Consider the following 22,885-nt stretch of genomic DNA (forward strand, 5'->3'; position numbering starts at 1 on the left):
TGTTCCTGTGGTGTATTTTTATTGAAACATACCTTTTTCATGGATATTTCACTGCAGAATTAAAGAAAACAATAAGTTTGCACCCCCCTCATAGATATGTAAAAATGCACCTTCCCCCCCCCCCCAAAAAAAAAAAAAACTTTCATGAATTGATGCAACTGTTGCAATTGATGCAAGTGTCTTTTGGATTCTGCAATAAGTTCTAAAATTGTTAATAAAGACTGCTAATGTTCTGATGCCCACAATTGTAGCAGTATTTCATGAACTTTCATGACCTATTGTTCGTGACCTATTGAGATTTCTTACACAGATAATCAAATAAATCCTATTTGATTAAAAACTAAATGAATAACCAAGACAAACTTAAAACAAAGAAATTACTAAAACAGAAGTAGGACTACTTTTGTATTTGTGACCTGATTCCCAGGAACTTGATGTAGATTATAAAGTAATAATTTTATTACTGGTATTGTCTTTACTTTGCATAGGCCCATACCATGAGGCTAATGAGAGACTATTAGAAGGGGAAGAGGCGTTGCCAGAAAAGTAAATATTATATTTGAAAGAGAATCAGATAAGGAAACAACCAGTACTACTCTTTTTTGTAATGTTTCCTTCATAGTAAGTCTATGATTAGTGTGTCTACTATAGTAGACACACTAATAATTGAGATAACCTAAGCTAGCTTGAACGTTACCATTGGCCACACTGATTCAGTAAACCAAAAATAAAAACAGCAGACATATGCAGGATAAAACCAACCTCTATAGCATTAATTGAAATATCCGAAACTTGTCTAATCTTCAAATATTCTGAAATTAAAGAATCAAGAATCACAGATCTCTCTTCATAGCAATCATAAATGTACAGTGTTGCCCTTTAAACACCTTCTCAGAATGTAATTTAGTCTCTGAATTCACTCTTGAAAGTTTCATAAGGGTAAAACCCCTAGTAATGGACAATACCCAAAGCTGTATCTAGGGGGATTAGGGGGTTTGGTCCCCAACCCAAAATGTTAGTCTAACTTGTAAAAACATAACAAAATGAATACAAACAAATTTTTGATGTGTTTTTTGTCCCCCTCCCCTCTGAAACAAGAGCTAAGAGCTCATATGACACTTGTGACAAGGTCGGAAGAGCCAAGAGCTCATATGGTATAAGCTCTAGCAAAATTCTAAGAATCAATAGGTTGCTATAAAAGGAAAATCAGAGGCTTAATGCCAGTCGGGATTTAAAATAAGAGCTCTGAGTCATGAGGTCCTTTTAAAAATCAAAATTCATTAAGATCTAATCACCCACTTGCAAGTTAAAAATACCTCAATTTTTCTAATTTTTCCTCTCCCTTCAGTCCCCCAGATGTTTGAATCAGGAGAAACGACTTTATTAAGTCAATTTGTACAGCTCCCTGACACACCTACAAATTTTCATTGTCCTAGCATGTCCAGAAGCACCAAACTCGCCAAAGCACTGAACCCCAACATCAAACTCCCCCAAAGAGAGTGGATCCAGTCCAGTTATGTCAGTCACATATCTACAACATTTAGAAGCATTTTCCAAGATTTCTGGTTTCCCCCTCTGGCTCCCTCTAATGTCAACAGATCTGGTCAGGATTTGAAACAAGAGCTCTCAAACATGAGTTCCTTCTAAACATCAAATTTCATTAAGATCCAGTCACCCATCCTTAAGTTAAAAATACCTCAATTTTTCTATCTTTTCCAAATTAACAACCCCAAGCTCCCCCAAAGAGAACGGATCTATACCAATTATGTCAATCTCATATCTATAACTTGTGTTTATTATTCCCATCAAGTTTTATCCCAATATCTCCACTCTAAGCATTTTCCAATATTTCTAGTTTTCAAGATTTCTGTTTCCCCCCTTTAACCCTCTATGTCCCCAGATCCGATTCCAATTGAAAATGGAGCATCTGAGACATAAGATTCTTCTATATATCAAGTTTCATTAAGATCCAATCACCCATTTGTAAGATACCTCAATTTCATGTTTTCCAAGAATTCTGACTTCCCCCTCCAACTCCCTTCAATGTCACCGGATCTGGTTGGGATTTAAATGAGAGTATTAAAGCACAAGATCCTTTTAGATATCAAATTTCATTAAGACCTGATCACCCATTTGTAAGTTACAAATACCTAATTTTTTCTAATTTTTCCAAATTACTCCCCCCCCCAACTCCACCAAAGAGAGTGGATCAAGTCTGGTTATGTCAGTCCCCTATCTTTGACTTGTGCTTATCCTTTCCACCAAGTTTCATCCTGATCTCTCCACTTTAAGCATTTCCCAAGATTTTTGTCCCCCCCCCCCTAATGACACTGGACCCGGCCGGGATAAAAAATGAGAGATCTGAGTTTCAAGGTCCTTCTAAATATGAAATTTCATTAAGATACAATCACTCTTTCGCAGGTTAAAAATACCTCATTTTTTCTAATTTTTTAGAATTAACCTCCCCCCACCCAACTCCCTCAAGAGAGCAGATCCGTTCCAGTTATTTCAATCCTGTATCTAGGACGTGTGCTTATTTTTCCCACCAAGTTTCATCCCAATTCCTCCACTCTAAGCATTTTCCAAGAGTTTAGGTTCCACCCCCTCCAACATCCCCTTCACCAGGAAGTCCTTCCAAACATCAAATTTCAATAAGATCCGATCACTCCTTTGTAAGTTAAAATTACCTCATTTTTCTAATTTTTTAGAATTAACCCTCCCCCTCACTCCCCCAAAGAGAGCGGATCCGTCTAGGTTATGTCAATCATGTATCTAGGACTTGTGCTTATTTTCCCTGCAAAGTTTCATCCCGAAACCTCCACTCTAAGCATTTTCCAAGATTTTAGGTCCCCCGTCCCCCAATGTCACCAGATCCAAGTGGAATTTAAAGTAAGAGCTCTGAGACATGGTATCCTTCTAAACTTCAAATTTCATTAAGATTCTATCACTCCTTTGAAAGTTAAAATATCTCATTTTTTCTAATTTTTCAAAATTACCCCTCACCCCCAACTCCCCCAAACAGAGCAGATATGTTCCAGTTATGTCAATCCTGTATCTAGGACTTGTGCTTATTTTTCCCACCAAGTTTCATCCTGATCCCTCCACTCTAAGCATTTTCCAAGATTTTAGGTCTCCCCTCCCACACCCCAATGTCACCGGATCTGGTCAGAACTTAAAATAAGAGCTCTGAGACATGATATCTTTCCTAACATCAAATTTCATTAAGATCCCATAACTGTTTGTAAGATAAAAATACTTCATTTTTCTATTTTTTCCAAATTAACCAAGTGGTATTAACCACTTGGTTAATACCAAGTGCCATAAAAACATCCTGGATAAAACCCTGACAATGCCTAATCTTGGACAAAATTCTCAATAAAAATGTATTTGTCATTAACATGGACAGTTGGCTTTAAATCTTGGACATGATATAAATCATTTCAGATAGGCTAGGGTTATTATACACAATATTCTATAACTGACATAGGGACAAGGTGACAATGCTGCTTGATCTGTTTTCTATGGTCTTTCCAAATATGTTGTTATTACAACATTTCATATAACTGACTTACCAATAAAGTAAACAGTAAAATTCTAGTTTAGTGACTTCTTGCTATCTTGGAAAGGGGTCAGGTTAGGAAAATGAAACTTTCAGGGATGGGTCTACAGGCTAAAGTATATCCCAGGAAGGTATTTTAAAGTAACTCCTTCTCCCTCTAGAGGGCCCTAAAATTTGCTTACATGACAGGTCTATGCCTATTGAAATTTTGACAAAATAACATTTTTCTATAATTTACAGTTATCAGTTACTTTTTCTCTACCTTTAGTTCTGAAAATAAAATTCCTGTTATTTATGTAGAATTCTGAGCCATATTAATGTTTGTTTTTTTTTTTATTTAGGAAATGTATTTGCATATCTTTAAAACCTTATAAATTGGGATTGAGCAGAGTTGTGAAGCTGAAAATAATTTTGTTGTAATTCATTCAAGCAGAGGATCTATTTTGAAAGGTTTCACTTTTATAGCACACATATTTAACACATATTTTTAGAGGTCATCAAAGGTCATGACCCTCTAGAGGGAGAGAGAGTAGAGGTAAGTACTTCAAAATACCTTCCTAGGACATACTTTAGCCTGTAGACCCATCCCTGAAATTTTCATTTTCTTAACCTAACCCCTTTCCAAGATAGCAAGAAGTCACTAAACTTGAATTTTACCAAGTGAACATACCACTTGATGCCTTTGTTTATGTTCTTTACAAATAAAATAATTGCTTCTACTACAAATTCAAATTTAAGCACTTTTAAGCTCTTAAGAATGATGAATTTTCAATTAAAGTACAAGTTATCTGTCATCTCCAACAATATAATACTAAGTTTTCTCCATGTTGTTTTTGACAAAATAATACTACATTTTCTCAGTGCTAAAATTATTAATGGTAAAATTCTAGCTAATTGACTTCTTGTATGTCCTGGGAAGGTATTTTAAAGTACCCACCTCCACTCTTTCTCCCTCTAGAGGGCCCTGAAATTTGCCTACATGACAGGTCTATACCTATTGAAAATTTGACTAAACAACTTTTACCTTAATTTTCAGTTACTAGTTGCTTTTTCTCTGCCTTTAGTTCTGAAAATGCAATTCCTGTTATTTGAGTAGAATTTTGAGCCATATCAATGTTTCTTTTTCAAAATTATGGAAATGTATTTGCATATCTTTAAAACCTTAGGTAAAATTCTAGTTAATTGACTTCTTGTTATCTTGGAAAGGGTTTAGGTTAGGAAAATGAAACTTTCAGGGATGGGTCTATAGGCAAAAGTATATCCTGGGAAGGTATTTTAAAGTACCCACCTCCACTCCTTCTCTCTCTAGAGGGCCCTGAAATTTGCCTACATGACAGGTCTATACCTGTTGAAATTTTGACAAAACAACATTTTACCTTAATTTTCAGTTACTAGTTGCTTTTTCTCTGCCTTTAGTTCTGAAAATACAATTTGTATTATTTGAGTAGAATTTTGAGCCATATTGATGTTTTCTTTCAAAATTTAGGAAATGTGTTTGCATATCTTTAAAACCTTATAAAATGGAATTGAGCCAAGTTATGAAGCTGATAACAATTTTGTTGTACTTCAATTAAGCAGAAAATCTATTTTGCAAAGTTTCACTTTTATAACACTTATATTTTTGAAGGTCATCAAATGTCAGGGCCCTCTAGAGGGAGAAGGAGTGAAGGTAGTTGCTTCAAAATATCTTCCTGGGACATACATTAGTCTGTAGATTCATTGCTGAAAGTTTCATTTTCCTAACCTAAACCCTATCTGAGATAGCAAGAAGTCAATTAACTAGAATTTTACCTTATTTATAATAAGGTTAATTAAGGTTAGGTTAAAAAATGCTTAAATCTGAATTTAAGGTAGCCTAGAAGCAATTATTATATTTGTAAAGAACATAAAAAAAAGGCATCAAGCAGTATATTCACTTCATATGAAAGCCAGATATATGGTTTGCTACTATTTACTGCTTTTTTTAACTATTGAATACTCTGTCAATATAAACCTGTACTGAAATAACCCCTAACAACCCCTGTAAAGCAATAAATTTAAGCTTGTTTTAAATAAAAGTTAAGTAATTTTCCCATGGTGTCGTATAGTAGGCTTGCTGTTATTGGGTAATATGTGGGAAATTTTCAACCGTGGGAGGGGTTTTCAGTGGGGAGGCAGGTTTCCAAGGGAAATTTCACATGGAAAGGGGGTAATTTCCTGGCGCGATTTGAAACAAGTCAGAAAAAAACAAAAAAAAAAATTCCTGGAATGGATGAGCTAGGGCTCGCATTTGGTTCTATAATAGACATTTAGCTCTGCTTCAGTCTGAACAACTTACTTCCACAAATTAAAGCCATTTTTGTTTTCTTTCTTTTTCTTTTCTAGTAGGATGTCGGGGACAGTTTCACCATTTCAGGCGTTCCGTTTCAAGCAGTCGTCAAACGCCCACGTCTTCGTTGCTGCATGCTGCACTTACGAAAAAACAAACGTTATAATCGCATTCACTCCGTGAAAAGATTGCAGCAGATTTTCTGCAAAAATGCATTTATACACGAAAAACACGTGCGGAAGAGCTGTAGGTTCGACAAGCTAGAACACTTTAAAATGATACAATCCCACACGACATTTGGTATAGTTCTTCTTTTGCTCCACAAAAGGAGAAGGAGCGTTAAAATTTTTAGCACTTATACATAAGTGCTATATAAGAGCTGCTATATAAGTGCTATATATACTGCTCTATAAGAGCTATATAAACTTATAAGAGCGGTGTTTCATATACAAAAACCTTTAAAAACTTAAGTCCGTGGCTTTTGAAACCTTACCCTTTCTCCTCAGAATTTCTTTTGCTGAGAAAATAGACCCTAGTGCTAGGTCGAGGGGCTAATCAAAACACAGAAAGACCAATTTTTTTGTATACGGATGCTTATACCGTGAGCTGTCATTCTTTTTCGACGTGTAGCAAAATATTGTGCAATTAAAAGATTTGAACACATCTACCCCATGTTTTTAGCCACCATTACATGAAGAATAAAATAAATAACGTGCAAAAGTTGGAATAAACTGGAACTTTCAAAAAATGGAATAATGCAATGTGAGAGGAAAAAAGTAAAGAAACATTTTGAGTTAAATAGGTAAACACTTTTGTCTGAGAAAACGGAGAAGGCGTCCATTTTGGATTTAGACGCAGTATTTGGTTTGATGCTGATTATTACGTTAACAGTGGTTAGGCCTACAACTGCTTCAAGAGCCTGAGTGGCGAATACCTTAAGATGCCATCAAGCTTTGAAAATTATTATGCACTGCCTAGATTAGTAGCGGCGTCCTTGAATTTATGATTGATGTTTGCTACTCAATATTTCAATCCAACCACCAAGTAGAATTTATAAGCCTCAGGTTCATTTAACCTTTTAGTATGACCCAAGCAATATGTGTGAGTAGATGGACAAGATGTGACGATGATGCTGGTACTACCAAATGAAAAACCACCGTATGAAGTTGACGTGGCCCAGCCTTCAACTTTGGAGGTACAAATCCTAATCAAACGTCTAAATAACTATAAGTCGCCTGACGAAGACAGTCTTCGTTTTGAGATCTACAAGGTTTAAAAACATGTTGTAGAAGATAAACTAGAGCCTGTCATCAGTCTGATAAGACCAAAGTATTCACAATTCTTTTTGGTCAATAGATTTGAGGGAGCAAGAGATCAGCGGACACTTGAAATTCAGTGTGGATTTCGCAGGGGGAGAAGAGGCACTGACCAGATCTTCATTCTTTTTCATGTTCTATAATATTTAGAACGCTATTGCCTCCCTATTAATGGCATTTTTCTAGATTTCATCTATGCTTTCAACTCTCTATCCCGTGAAAACCTTTTCGCGAATTATAGTGGAAGATGATATACCCCCTTGATTTTATTAAGCGACTGAAGGCCTTCTATTAGTATTGTAAATCGACGGGCGTAACTTGGCATAAGATCGAGCTATTGAGGAAAGGCAACCAATCTCATATGCATAAAATTTTTTTTTTTTTTTACTGAAAGTAAGGAGTGACAATAAAACTTAAACCGAACAGAAATTATTCTATACATGAAATGGGCTATCCCCTCCTCAATGCCTCGCTCTTTGCGCTAAAGTTTTTCATTGTTTTATAAAATAGAGTTGCGTTAAAGGTTCAAACTTTAGCGTAAAAAAAGAGTCGTGGAGGAGGGGACAGCCCCTTTCATATACGGAATAATTTCTGTTTGGTTTAGGTTTAAATGTCACTCCTTATTTTCAGTAAAACAGAAACTTGTTTTTTTCTAATTTAATTTCTGAACTTTTTTGAACTAATGTAGGTTTCAATTTTGGCTCACCGTACATGAATAATTAACACAAAATTTGCATATTGATAATATTTTTTTTGGCTAAATGGCTGTCTCAAAATTTTGATCGGACGATTTTCAAAAAAATGGGCGGAGGAGGGGGCTTAGTTGCCCTCCAATTTTTTCTGTCACTTAAAAAGGGCACTAGAACTGTTAGTTTTTACTTGCGAACATTTTTATTAGTAATATATTTACGTATCTAACTAACCAACTTACATAACGAACTTCTATATTCGAAAAATTTATTATTTATAAGAGGGGTTCCTACCCTCGTTAATACCTCGCTCTTTACGCTAAAGTTTAAATTTTGTTCCAATTCCTTAAGAATGACCCCTGAATCACAAAAGGTTTAATTGGAATAAATAGCTCTTAATGAAAGCACTTAAAAAAACTTTGGCGTAAAGAGCAAAGTATTGACGAGGGTAAAAATCCATTAAAATGCGAATAGTTTCTGTTTGTTCTAAGTTTTAATGTCACTACCTACTTTCAGTTGAAAAACTTGTTTTTTAGTTAATTTCTGATTGTTTCCTAAATAATGCTGGGAAATCTTGCACCTCCTTCATGGAAAATTCCCTTCCCACATAAGAAATTACTCCACGGAGAGATTTTCACACATAATCCCCTCCCCCCCCCCCAACGAAAAATCCTCTTTAAAATGTCTGTATACTTCCCAAAAACACAATGGGTAAATACCCTAGCTTGCAGCCCTTCCCCCGGGGACTGTTGGGTATTAAATCATCCTCGAAGACATAGTTATTAGATTTTGTGACTATGCTGAACAAAATGGCTATCTAAAAAATTTGATCCGATGACTTTGGGAAAAGATGAGCGTGGGAAGGGGCCTAGTTGCCCCCCCCCCAATTTTTTGGTCGCTTAAAAAGGACACTGGAACTTTTAATATCCGTTCAAATGAGCCCTCTTGCGATATTATAGAACCGCTGGATCGATACAATCACCCCTTAGAGAAGAAAAAAAAGCAAAACAAAAAAACACTCTTCTGGCAAAAATACAAAATTCCACATTTTTGCAGATAGGAACTTGAGACCTATACAGCATGGTTTTCTGACACGCTTAATCTGATGGTGTAATTTTTATTAAGGTTCTATGACTTTTAGGGGGAATTTTTCCCTTTTTCAAAATGAGGCAAATTTTCTCAGGCTCGTAACTTTTGATGGGTAAGACTAAAATTGATAAGATTTATACATTTGAAATCAGCATAAAAACACCTTTCTTTTAATGTATTTTTTATTGTTTCAGTTACTATTGAGCCGGGTCGCTCCTTACTTATAGTTCGTTACCACTAACTGTTTGAAATATATCTCTACAATATTTCAGTAGACTGCTACTGTTACTAGTTGGCCGATGATTTATGAAATTTATTAGGAGATGGGAGGGAGAGTATACAAGAGGGAAGCATATCAAATTTAGATCTGAGGTTTCCAACCATAGAAACTATGACGGTACTTATTTGATGCTTCCTGACAAATCCATTCCCGACATGGGTCCGAACTTGTTTGGATTTTTGGTGCCATATATAACAGTACTACGAAAACAAATTCATATGAAGTACTTAAATATGAAAATAGGCGTTTAAATAAAATTAAACCATTTTGTATGATGTGGCAGTAGTCTGCTAGTCAGTTGACAATTATTAAAAATATTAAGGGGGCTTGTAGGGGGAATATATAAAATGAGAATTCTAAACCTCAGGAATAAGGTTTTCAACCATGAAGATTATGATAGTTACCTTTTTATTCTTCACAGCCTTTCCATTCTGAAAACGGCACAAAAAGTGCAAACTACAATATGTGATTTCGTTCATTTTCTAGATAGTAAGTAAGCTGTACAAGAATTTAGTGTTTAATAACAGTGTTAAAACTGGAATTTGTGTTGTTAATATTTCTTTAAGAATGCCATTTTTTCTAGTTGTTTTTTTTATTATTGATGAGAATCCCTCTTTTTTGAATGTCCTTTATCCGGAAGTTCCGGATACAAGATATAATAATAGGATTTATTTAAATAGAACTATTGTGGTCAAATCAAGAAGTTTTAACTTTAAAGTAATAGTTTTTTAGTTTTTAGGTTTGGAACTTGGTTTGGAACAAAAATCAGTGGCGTGACTCTGAAAGCTCAGCCAGAGTCGACTCAGCCCAAAAATGGGTTTCAAGAAAAATCTGGGAAAGGTAAAGAGGAAGGGTTTGTGAAAGCAAAGGATGGCAGCCCCCAATAGCAGTTTCTGTCTGAAGTAGTCCCCGAAGCCGCGCCGAATCGAAATTTGGCGGTGGCGGAGAGAATTTATGTCTGGGGTTGCGACAAAAATTAGGAAAAAAAATTTTGGCGGCGCACCACCGAAGTACTATCGGCGGTGGGCTGCCAATTTTTCGGCATTTTTGCAATTTTTAAGGCATTTTTCAGTATCTTTTTCAATTTTCTTTGGAATTTTCAATGCTGTCTTTACAGAAATTCTTTGTGTTTTTCAAAATATTTATAACCCCTGAATTTTCTTTCTTTCATCGTTACCTAGTTATGTAATATCTTGTCGGAACGGTTGAAATATTTGCTAAATAGGAAACTCTTGAATGATAATTTTTGTCTATAACTAGTTTGATGTCATTAGTGGATGGATTTTGATTCCTCCAATTAGCCGCAATCATCAGCAATAATAATACCCTACAGTCTTCGGTCTCAGGAATAGATCATGAGATTATGTAATTGTCAAAGATAGCGTGGAAAAAAGAAAGTAATGTTGACAGTATTGACTCAGAGTTCAAGATGAAAACATCTGTCTAGAATTGGATATTATTGATTATCAAACCTGAAGGCTTTTTCATGAATTTTAATCCCTGTGAAGGTAGTTAAATTTTGTAATATCTGGCAAAGAATTATAAGTCATGATCTGAATAAAATTATTATTCATCATTTCAATAAATGAGAGATAATCCTATGGTAATAACTATGATTATTTTTACTGATCAGTTATTTTTGCAAATTTTTACTAACAATTGAGCAGAAGAGGGAAGGTTTTCAATAGTAAGCGTCATCGTACTTGCCGGCAGTGGTGTCTCCCTTAAACTGCGGGAAATAGATAGCAGGATCCTACGCTTCCAACGCTTATTGGCATTTTGAGCTTCTGAAATTTAGCCTACTACCTTTTCGATATCATCTGATTATCCTCCGATATCATTTGTTTTTGCCAGGTATCATTAATTACTGAAAGACAAGCATGAGCAAAAGCAAATATTTTGAATGTTGTACTAAATTTTCTTGCACAATCTCTATCCAAGGGTTCGAAAATAGAATAGAGTGTAACATCGGCTGTTAATATCTTTGCGCAAGGTACGATCTTATTATCCAAGAAACTTTTTATTGTGAGTTCAAGATGCAAGGCTGAGCTATTAGTCATGTCAAAGACGACGAAAATGTTATTAACATGTCCAAGCTCCTCATATCTGCCACCAAAGAGAAGAAAAATATACCGCAATTTGTTATTTTCAGTCCCTATGATATTCCAGTCATCAGCGATGACATTTCTGGTACACTAGCTTCAAAAGTAAAAAAAAATTCCAGACAAAATAAATGGATTAATTGACGTCATGACTCGTGCGCTCTTACATGTGAAATCTTCAAATATTGAAAAGTTAGCAATGCATCAACCTCTAGTACTTACAATTTGCAAAGCGTACAGCCATCGCATGTAGTAGTACTAAGAAATTGTCCACAAGATGTTAAGGATCCTCTGGACCGTAAAAAGTTTATTAAATGTATCAAGGAGGCACACTCGTGCCTCTATAAAGAGGCGACACACGACAATGTTAAGCGATCTTCGGTTCCAGTGGTCGCAGACGGATGGGGAGGGATGCATTTCGTAGCCCGAGCTCCAACTAAGAAACCTGCAAAATTTCATCCCCCTCCAACTTTTTCTTCATGGGGAAAATCTGGCCGAAAGTTTCGACCTGTCAACCCAAGCCCCCCTTTAACGTTGTCCGATCGGGCTGAAATTCACAAGTTAAGGTCCCCTAGGGCCCAGGAGCTTATCCGCGAAATTTCAGCTTGATCCGATAACTCCTTCCCTGTTTTCCAGAAACCACGCATAGCCACTTAAAATTCATTTACTTTTTTTTTCTAGACGCCTACAGGTCACATCCGACATCGGATCTGGGTGTACGAAGACTCATTCGATGCGGAATTCTCCGAGTAAGTGCCCATGAAAGTTTCGTAGGAAAATCTTAACCCCCCGAAAGTTTCGACCCTCCAACCCCCCCCCTACCCCTTTTAACGTTGTCCGATCGGGCTGAAATTCACAAGTTAAGGTCCCCTACGGCCCAGGAGCTTATCCGCGAAATTTCAGCTTGATCCGATAACTCCTTCCCGGTTTTCCAGAAACCACCCATTAGCTATTTAATTAACGGATTTCTCTCCATAAGAGCCCATGTTAATTTGAAATTTTTAAAAGCTATTGAGAATTTATATTTACACACATGCAAGTTATTAGCTCAGTTGGTAGAGCGTGAGACTTTTAATCCTCAGGTCAAGGGTTCAAGTCCCTGACGGGCGGTCTTTTTTCACAACATCAAAAAAATTTTGATAACACCTGGACAGCTTATCATTTGAGAAACGAGGAGTACAGGAATTATTAAATTACATCCACCATGGATTGTAGAAAAACGTACAGAAATAATATGAAAAAAACTTCGTTTTCTTAAAGAGTTAAAGAGGCTGCGTCCCAAAGTCGAACCTTAAAACGTACAGGAATTAGAAGAGGCAGTTGGGGGGCTGCCGCCCCCCAAACCCCCAGCTTTTAAAGACTCTTTTGTACAGGTTTTTTGTTTTTTTGCTAACCCCCAGCTCTTGGCTTCGGAAAGGCCCTCTTTTAATTAACAAAAAATTGAAATGAATGAATAATGGAATAACTTCGAAAAATGTTAAACACAAGAGGACAGGAGAACCATTGCGCCGAAACTAGTAATTAGTAACAATGAAGTCCCCCCCCCCAAAAAAAAACCTGTACAAAAGAGTCTTTAAAAGCTGGGGGTTTGGGGGGCGGCAGCCCCCCAACTGCCTCTTCTAATTCCTGTACGTTTTAAGGTTCGACTTTGGGACGCAGCCTCTTTAACTCTTTAAGAAAACGAAGTTTTTTTCATATTATATATAAAGCGGCTTCAAATGAAAATACGGATCTTAAGCAATTGAATAACGACTCAAAAATCGTTGTGCGCTCCAAATCAATGGCTAATAAAGTAGTTGAGAGTGTGAAAGCCGCTCAGCCATCTACTAGTGCTTCTATGAAAGAGTCGTTCTTCGCATATGTCGTTAAGCGAGTCCCCTTAAACTTTAAGTTTAGTTAAGTTTAAGAACTTTAAACTAAACTTTAAGTTTAGTTAAGTTAAACTTTAAGTTAGTCATCCTTAAACTTTTCGGACCTTCAGAAACTAATTCCCAAGCAAAAAGATAAGCCAGCCTGGTGCTTCCTGTCTCTTTTAAGTGCAGTTCGAGACTGGTAGTGACTTGGACTTTTTCCTAAAAGAATCACTGTGCATTGGTTATGGAACTGTTCAGGAATTGTTCTTCCTTTTCCGTTGATGGTTTAAGTGTCACGAGGTAGGTCACATAGCAATAAATCGCCAATCAGGTGGTATTTGTGGTCGATATGTATCTAACCGTTCAAAAATGTGCACAGCTAGTACGTTCTGTGTATTATGCAAATCTGGTGGCCACACTTGTCACAGTGCGAAATGACCAAATAATCGTCCAGCCAAGATGTAGCTTAATCTACATTGACGAAGTGCCAACAGTCAGTCAGAATGTCAATATGAGGTACTTGGCTCTAAATGCTAACGGCGGGCTTATTGTTTAATCTATATATCAATACGTATGTTTAATTTTGTATGTATGTATATTTACGATGTGAAATCACCATAGTGGTTTTACATCCGCTAGGTTACCTTACTATGTCACTGATTTTAGTTCAATAGGGATTTCTTTTCAAAACATTCGGTTTTTCATTTTCTTGTCTCTCTCAGCGCCATTTTTCTTCTAACATCTGGAAAGAATCCTAAAACAGACAACCTTGCTTAACTTCTGCCTGGCCCTTGTAAAGAGATATTAATGTCTTACAATTACGTACGATTTGGATTTTTCTGAAAGTAGACCATAACTCATTAATATGAACGCTGTTTTTGCTTAATCAGGCCTAGGCTAGTTGCAACTTGTAGGTTATTCCCCAATTAGACATTTTGCTTTATATTTCTGAAAGTTTGCCTCAATTATGCATTATTAAAATGTTTGATATAGTTAATTGACTTCTTGCTATCTTGGAAAGGGTCTAGGTTAGGAAAATGAAACTTCCAGGGATGGGTCTACAGGCTGAAGTAGCCTATATCCCGGGAAGGTATTTTAAAGTACCTACATCCACTCCTTCTCCCTCTAGAGGGCCCTGACCTTTGATGACCTTTAAAAATATGTATGTTTTAAAGTAAATCCTTGCAAAATAGATCTTCTTCTTAATTGAAGTACAACAAAATTGTTTTCAGCTTCATAACTTTGCTCAATCCCATTTTATAAGGCTTTAAAGATGTGCAAATACATTTCCTAAATTAAAAAAAAAACATTAATATGGCTCAAAATTCTACTAAAATTACAGGAATTGCATTTTCAGAACTAAAAGCAGAGAAAAAGCAACTAGTAACTGAAAATTAAGGTAAAATGTTGTTTTGTCAAAATTTCAATAGGTATAGACCTGTCATGTAGGCAAATTTCAGGGCCCTCTAGAGGGAGAAGGAGTGGAGGTGGGTACTTCAAAATACCTTCCCTGGACATACTTTAGCCTGTACACCCATACCTGAAAGTTTCATTTTCCTAACCTAAACCCTTTCCAAGATAACAAGAAGTCAATTAACTAGAATTTTACCAAATGTTTAGTAAAATCCAAGCTCAGTGACTTCTTGCTATCTTGGAAAGGGGTTAGGTTAGGAAAATGAAACTTTCAGGGATGAGTCTACAGGCTAAAGTATGTCTCAGGAAGGTATTTTTAAGTACCTACCTCTACTCCCTCTCCCTCTAGAGGGTCCTGACCTTTGATGATCTTTAAAAATATGTGTGCTATAAAAGTGAAACCTTGCAAAATAGATCTGCTTGAATGAAGTTTTCAGCTTCACAACTCTGCTCAATCCTAATTTATAAGGTTTTAAAGATATGCAAATACATTTCCTAAATTTTGAAAAAAAAAAACATTGATATGGCTCAGAATTGTACTCAAATAACATGAATGCCATTTTTTCAGAACTAAAGGCAGAGAAAAGGCAGAGAAAAGGCAACTGGTAACTGAAAATTAAGGTAAAATGCTGTTTTGTCAACATTTCAATAGGTATAGACCTGTCATGTACATGGATTTCAGCGCCCTCTAGAGGGAGAAGGAGTAGAGGTGGGTACTTCAGAATACCTTCCTGGGATATACTTTAGCCTATAGACCCATCCCTGAAAGTTTCATTTTCCTAACCTAACCCCTTTCCAAGATAGCAAGAAGTCACTAAACTAAAATTTTACCAAATGTTTATATATCATTTGGGCCTAAGTTATATGCTAATCAGACAAAAAATGCTGGATTTTAGACTTCATATCAAATTTTGTATTTTTTTTTTCATTAAGCTATTAGGCCTATTTTTGCTCATTCTGATATTGGTCAGGTAATACAATCAATATAAGTCTAGAATTAGGGTTGTTGAGAAGGAGACATATAATAATGCAATTCATAGGCTAGGCTACTTTATAATATGCATACACAGAATAATTATAGTTAACACATTTTGACTGCAATTCCTCTACCCTGTTCTTTAACCACAGCCCCCAGAGTGGAAATTTGAAGATCATATTAGATTTTTCCTAGAAATTTTTATAGGCCTATTTTAATTTTTCCTTTTCTCTTGTTTTAGTTTTGAAAATACAATTAATATTATTTGAGTAGAATTTTAAGCTTTAGGGTGAACTTGGGTAAATCCAACCCCCTCCTGAGTTTTTTTTTCACCATAATTTGGTCCAAAGATTGTTTTGGAGTTGCTGGTGCAATAAAAACAATTTGACATTGCTCTTGGTTTTACTAGTAAACATTCCTCATAATCTAGAAAGTTTACAAGTTTTGTTGTTTCTGTAAGTTACTACACCAAAGTAACCCATATTATGGAGGTCAAACTTGCTCTCTAGTCTTGGGAAAATCTGATACCCCCAGATAAATCCTATACATATAGGGTTAAAAACTATATGTCACCCTAAGGCATGATAGAGGATACTTCTATGTACAGAAATACCATGCAAGACAAAAACTCTGGTCAATAGTTTTCATGTACTACAGCAGAACACAGGTTTTCTGCTTACCATGGGGTAATTCTGACAGTGTTGGTTTACTCTGTATGTAGAATAAGTATCTAACAGTGGCATTTTTTCAAAATGTTGCTGTTATTTTTGTATATATAAAAAAGGTAACACCATGCTTCAAATAATACAGTTGTTGTTTTTTTTTTGTTGTTGAAAAAAGGGGATTTCCATAAAAAAAAGTAACATCAATTGGTATCAGACAGAGTCAAGATAGCAAACTTTTGACCACTTGTAGACCCTAGTGTGTACAGGCTAATGACATGCAGAAATTTGAATGATGGTAGAGCAAAGGGAACAGCTCCAGTGTTTCAGCAAAGATGTATTCTTCAACTTCTTCAATTTCATCTTTTTGGGACCAGTCATATGAATAGTTGGCTAGGCTCAGAAAGTGAAAATATTTTATGCAAACAAGAGTTTTGTCAGGAAAATCAAGAACCCAGTCAGACATCAGAGTCTTCACTAGAAAGATCAGCTTTCTTTATCTTTTTTTGGTTTTGGCTTGAGCATATTCTCTTTAATTTTTTCTTTTTTTCTTTAACTTTTATTTTTTCTCTTTCTATGTTTGTTCAAGTCCTCTCAAAATCTCTACAGATATGATTACTTTGGCTTCTTAAGCAATTCTCTGCCAACCAGATTTCCCAGGTGCTGATGCATCAAGAAAAGGGCACTAGGCTGAGTCCAAGAGAAGTTCTTCAAATGATTTCTCATGTGAATGAACCAACATTGAACTGATTAGTTGGAGTATTCACTGTGGTTGTCACTCTTGTTAAATTCCAAGTATCTGATGTCTTTGTCTCAACATGTCATTTTCCCTTGACCTTCTCAATTATGCTACAGTTGATATGTGTTGGAATAGCAAAATTGTAAATTCCTGTTGTTTAAAATGATTTTTTAATCAGTGAAGGGATAAAGTAAGTTTCCTAGATCTGACATAAAGTTTTCACAAGTCCCTCTTTTGGTAAGATGTCACCTAGATGTGCTTGATGCTAATAGGATTATTTCAGCCATTTTTCTGTTAATAGGGTGATTTCAGCCATTTGAAAATGATCTTGTAAAGGGTCTGCAGAACATGGGATAGACAGGCTGGCAACTTGAGGATAGTAACATTTATTTCTGAAGGAAGCTCCAGAAGTACCAAGAATAAATAGGAGCCATGGCTGTCAATGTCAACAAGGGTCTTTCACCTGAGGCAGGAAAATATCCTTAAACTAGTTGTAGAAGAGGTCTGCTTTATTCTGTCTTTTCTTAGTAGATGAAAAATATGTATCTGGATGGTCTTTATCAGGCAGCCATGAACTAAAAGTGTTTTTCCCTGAGATAATTACCAGTAGTGGCAGTTTCTTGTATGATGCACTTATACATGCAAGAATAGGTGTGTCATCACACCCATTGTCACCAGCTCACTGCTTTTCTGATGATCCTTTTGCACCAGCAATTTTAAGGCTATCAGGATTGCAAAAAAATGAAGTTTGTTCTAGTTGTACCAACATTCTGGATTGTCCAAGATGTCAAGCTCTTCTGCTGTTTTTTGTAGCAGGTCATAAAATCCTAGAATGATGAAAAGGTCTGCTTATTGCACAGCCTTCAGGATTTTTAAGTCTCTCAGGTTTGTTTAGTGAGATATTGTTTCTTTTCTTAAACCTAATCCACCAGTCTTCACCTGGCCAATTCTTTGTGAAATGAGTTTTGGTTTTGTTCTCACTGATATCTGTTTTTCACTTCATCTTGGAACTGCTGTTTGGTAAGCCTGTGCCCCATTTTTCCATGACCTTCAGTGAATTTGCTATATACTGCTCAGCATAATTGGGCAGTTCTAGGGGTTTTCAGGGGTAACAGCAGGCAAGCTGGGGAAATCTCTTTCCCCAGCTTGGTTCTTTGTCTGGTCAATTAGTATGTTGTAAATTGTGTAATTGTAAATAGAGAAAAAAACACTGAAATCTATGCTGGAATTGCCAAAACCTAGCAACTTGTATACACAGGGTAAGTCCAACAATCTTTTCAGAATTTATCCTGTATGGGGTAAGTCTGACATGTCAGATTTACCCCAAATTAGAGTTTTTCTGGGATAAGTCCAACATCCCTTGTGTCTCCTGACTAGTTTGAGAATAAAATACTAATAAATAACATTAATTACCTGTACTATCCTATTAACTTTTCAGCTGTTTAGAGTCATTTTATCATCTCTATTTTTCTGCACTATCACTTAAAATTTGCTACCTACTTTGTGGCCAACAAAAATGCTGTCCTCCAAATATTGAAATTGATTAAAGGAATTGAAAATGGCAGAAATATTCAACAATGATGTTAAGTACCCAAGCTAAAGGAAGAAGATGGTACATGGAGTCAAAGACATCTATGATCACTGATCCAAATAAGATAGGGGGTTTGAGTTACCCCTGTGTTGGATTTACCTACCCTATCATAATTTTTTTTTTTTATTTAATTTAGGAAATGTATTTGCAGATCTTTGAAACCTCATGGATTAGGATTGAGCAAAGTTGTACAGCTGTAAATACTTTTCTTGTACTTTGTTTAATCATAGGATCTATTTTTCTAGGTTTCAGCTTCATAAAACCAAGATTTTTTAAGGTAATCAAAGATCAGTGCCCTCTAGAGAGAGAAGGAGTAGAGGTAGTCACTTCAAAACATCTTCTGAGGATATACTTTCGTTTGTAAATCCATCCCTGAACCTTACCTAAAGACTATCCAAGATATCAAAAAGTAGCTTGTCTTGAATTCTACTAAGAAATGTTTTCTTACAAACCAGTGCTGCTACTTAGAATGCTGCCATCTCAATAGCCTTAATTCTAGGCTTATACCAGACAATATTTTATAAACATAGACTTATTTGCAGGTTTATTATGATGTAATCTTGTATATGATGTAGGCCTAAATAGAATTAGATAATTGTATGCTAGTTGGCACCAGCTGTCTACAGTCTTGCCAAACTTTTTTGATAGATAGACATTTATAATAAAGTTCTAGCTAGGTGGCTTCTTGCTGTCATGAAAAGTAGTTGAGTTAGGTGAATAAAACTTTCAGGGATAAATGCAGACCTACACATATACTCTGAGAAGATATTGCCAAGTCACTATGTTGCTAAATTTTCTGATTAACTCACTAATGAGATAGCTAAAAATTAGACACAAGCTTGAAATCAAAATCTCATACTGAATCCAAATGTAATACTTGAGCTGGAATTGAATTACCCCCCCCCCCTTGTTTCCTACTGTAAATATATATCCAGGGCTGTATATATGCACTGAATTTTCCATAAGTCACTCTTTTCTTCAAATTGATTTTAACAGTTTTCAAAGTAATCAAAAATTTATTGCATATACAGAGGACTTCTGGTAATCCAGCAGAAATTTGGCAGGGCAGTGTTGAATTATGGAATTTGTTGGATGATAGGTACTGTCTAACACCTTCTGCAGTCAGGATTATTTTACAAAAGAGTATCTTGTTATCTGACAAATTACAGATCTAATGAAAAGATCCTACATTGTATATCATACTGTGAAGTACATATTATAATTCATTGTATATGTCATATTCAGTAAATTAAACAGCACAATAAGAGAGCTTATGTTTTATTATAAAATTGATATTATTAATGCTATAGAACTTACAGAAAGATTAAACTTTAACTAGACATGCCCTTGGTAGGTTGTGGTGACTGTATCTGGTGATATCCTTTTCCAAGACAATGTAATAGTTAATAGAGATAATAAATTCTACAATTGACAAAGAGCCATAAAACAAATCTTTCATATTAAGTTTCCATTATTTTTTTCATTATATGGTCATTAATGATACCTACTTCAGCTGTAGGCTGCAATGCTGTCATATCTTGTCAAATGCAAGCTGAGAATTTATCTTAAATTGCAGCTAGGAGCAATCTAAGGATTTCTCCCTTTAGAGTTCCAAAATGATGACTTGAGCTGTATTCAAAGTTCTTTAGTGAGCAGATGCTGTTGTATGACCTGTAGCATCCCAGTGGAGAGGCTCTCTGGGGGACCACTCAGCATCCAGCCTTTGTTTGAAAACATTGACAGATTCAGAAGTAACTGTTTCATTAGATAGTGGGTTCCAACTGTTGACAATTTGTGATAAAAATAATTGAGTCTGAACTCTAGATATAGTAGACTGCTTGACAAGTTTCATGTGATAACCTCTAGTTGTTCTTCTTCTTCTTCAGTAGATGTGGGCTTTTCAGTCAAGACTTCAGCACTTTTCCCTTTGATTCACTCTGTGATGGACAGGGTTACTGATTTGGTTGCTTCTTATTTATCTAGAATCAGCTCAGATTTCTTTCAGTAGGTCTTGATTCTAGTAGTTGAAACATAAGATAATAAATGCTGATTTCTGAACTCTGTGCATATGTAGTGAGATAGACTCTTGGCTGATAGTGAAATTTTGTGGTGTTTGAAGCACTTTAAGGGTTTACATTGCAGAATAATCTGTGCAAACGTTAGCTTATTACATTCAAATAGGCAATGGTCAATTGTTTCATTTGTAAAATTACAAGACCTGCAAAGGGGGAAGAGGGAACTGCTCCACTTGAATTAGGGAACAGATATGAAAATGCCTGAAAATTTAGCCCATTTAACCCAGAATAAATTTTATGATAAATCTTAGAAAGGTACTTATTGGGGAAAGGTGATAGGATTTGATTATTGTTATTTAACAGTACCCTGCTAATCTCCAGTGGTAAATATCTCTAATGGGGATTCTTCTCCAACTTGGCTGGTCAATATTTAAAGCATTTTTTCAATTTCGTCTGCCTTATGGTTACCAATAACACCTGAGTGGCTTGGAACATACTGGAGATAAGTTCTTATTCCTCTTAAAGCAAGATTATCAATAATGCCAAGACAATGAAATGCGTCTATATTCATCTTATACTGAGAAGCTGAAGAAAGCAGCCCTAGGCTTGATAAAGAGTCAGAATAAACTGTAATATTTTGTAAATCAACAATCATAAATTCATTATTCTTGATGTACTCCAATGCCATGATTATGGCGTTTAACTCAGCAGACATTACAGATGCATTGTCATGCAATATCTCGCCCAAAGCAATATTAACGGTTGGGATAAACACTCCACTCGCCACTTTCTTATTCATTTTGGACTCATGAACAAAAATTTGGAAATGGTTTTTATGTGTAATTGCGTTAAGCTTGGCAAATTTTTTCCGGATAAAAGCAATGGGGGTAAGTTATTGAGTTGGGACCTACAGTAGGGAATAATGCTGGGAGAGTACTAGCCTCATTAACTTATAGGCTAACATGGTGTCCTCTCTAAATCATCAAAAACAAAAATCAACACTTATATATTGAGCACCATAGTAGTGGTGTGTTCAAATTGAAAGCAATTCGGTTATGTCTTATCTACATTAGCAAAGATTATCAAAAAATATTCAACAATAATAGACATGTTGGATTACAAGGGACAATAGATTACCAAGGTTCAAGGCTCTTTATTGTAAATACCAATGAATTAAAAAATTTTACTCTTGGCAGGGAGTAGAACTTGTATACCATCAAGAATGATCCACTACATAATTCAGGGTATATATTTGTACATTAGGGGGGGGGGGTGCATAGGGTAGAGATAAACTTAATTTCTGGCACAAAATTGATGTTTTTATTTAGATTTAAGATGAAAATCTGATTCTAAAGTGTATTCCATTTTTTAGCTATCTCATTAGTAAGTTAGAAAATTTACCGCTTTGTCTATCCATTTCTGATTCCTTGGGCTAGAAGATTGTGTGCAATACAGGTCAATACCTGTCTGGATCCTTAAAAAAATATTGGGCTTTAAACCTTAATTTTTCAGTTTTGAATCTTTTTCTTTGGCTTTACTTTTGACAATTGAAATTCCTATCATATGGGTAGAATTTTAAGACAGTTTAAGGGGTCTTCTCTAAATTTAAGAAATAGATTTATAGATTTTTAAATTGGGATTCAGAAAAGGTACAAGACCCAAAATGCTTTTTTTGTGCCTCATTTGAACTGAAAATCTATTTGGTAAAGTTTCACTTCTATAACATAAAGATTGTTAAAAGTAAGGGTTGTGGTGTCTAGAGAGAGAAGGAGTAGAGGTAGATTTTCTAAACAATCTTCCCAGGAGATCATAAAGGCTCTAGGTACATTCCTATGGTTTTGCTCACTTAACTAAACTACTTTATAATAAACCCTAACCAACAGCAAAAAACTGTATCTTTGAATTTTACCAAATGTATAGGTACAAAATTATATAACTTGATGTAGACAATCTCCTTTTATGCTATTTCCAAATATAGTAATCCATTCACTTGGCAAATGGACTCCCCTCTCTGATTGTCCTATGCATAGACCAAGAAATATATAGAAATTAGAAGGAAAATAATGAAATTATTACTTTACAATAAGTAGGATTGATCAGATTTTCATGTTTTCTTCTATCAGCTTAGAAATGATTTCAAGCAGTCTACTGTTTGAGTCATTTACACACTTAATCACAAAGGGAGATAAATTCCAGACTGAGAAGATAATTTGTTTAATGTAGGAGCTATGACATATGACAAGATTGAAGTAATAGAGGAATTCAGTATTAGGGCTTTACTATATATTACATC

At 35.5% G+C, this 22,885-nt stretch overlaps 2 protein-coding genes across 4 annotated transcripts in view; one reads left to right on the forward strand and one right to left on the reverse strand.

Moving 5' to 3' along the window:
• The window catches only part of LOC136041607 (pre-mRNA-processing factor 19-like), an 83,777-nt gene extending 77,789 nt beyond the window's left edge, over window positions 1-5,988 (reverse strand). The window contains exon 1 of the mRNA XM_065726316.1: window positions 5,877-5,988. Coding sequence (XP_065582388.1) covers window positions 5,877-5,895 — 19 coding nt within the window. The 5' untranslated portion in view covers window positions 5,896-5,988. The remainder of the gene's footprint in view (window positions 1-5,876) is intronic.
• Window positions 5,989-13,850: 7,862 nt separating this feature from the next.
• The window catches only part of LOC136041579 (uncharacterized), a 37,171-nt gene continuing 28,136 nt past the window's right edge, over window positions 13,851-22,885 (forward strand). The window contains exon 1 of one of the 3 annotated variants that reach the window (XM_065726271.1): window positions 13,851-14,018. In XM_065726271.1, the coding sequence (XP_065582343.1) occupies window positions 14,004-14,018 (15 nt within the window). In that variant the 5' untranslated portion in view covers window positions 13,851-14,003. Of the gene's footprint in view, window positions 14,042-22,885 lie in introns of all 3 variants that reach the window. The other 2 variants (XM_065726273.1, XM_065726272.1) reach the window with 2 other exon arrangements.

Source organism: Artemia franciscana, unplaced genomic scaffold (genome assembly GCF_032884065.1).
Source record: "Artemia franciscana unplaced genomic scaffold, ASM3288406v1 PGA_scaffold_30, whole genome shotgun sequence".
Classification (NCBI taxonomy): Eukaryota; Metazoa; Arthropoda; class Branchiopoda; order Anostraca; family Artemiidae; genus Artemia; species Artemia franciscana.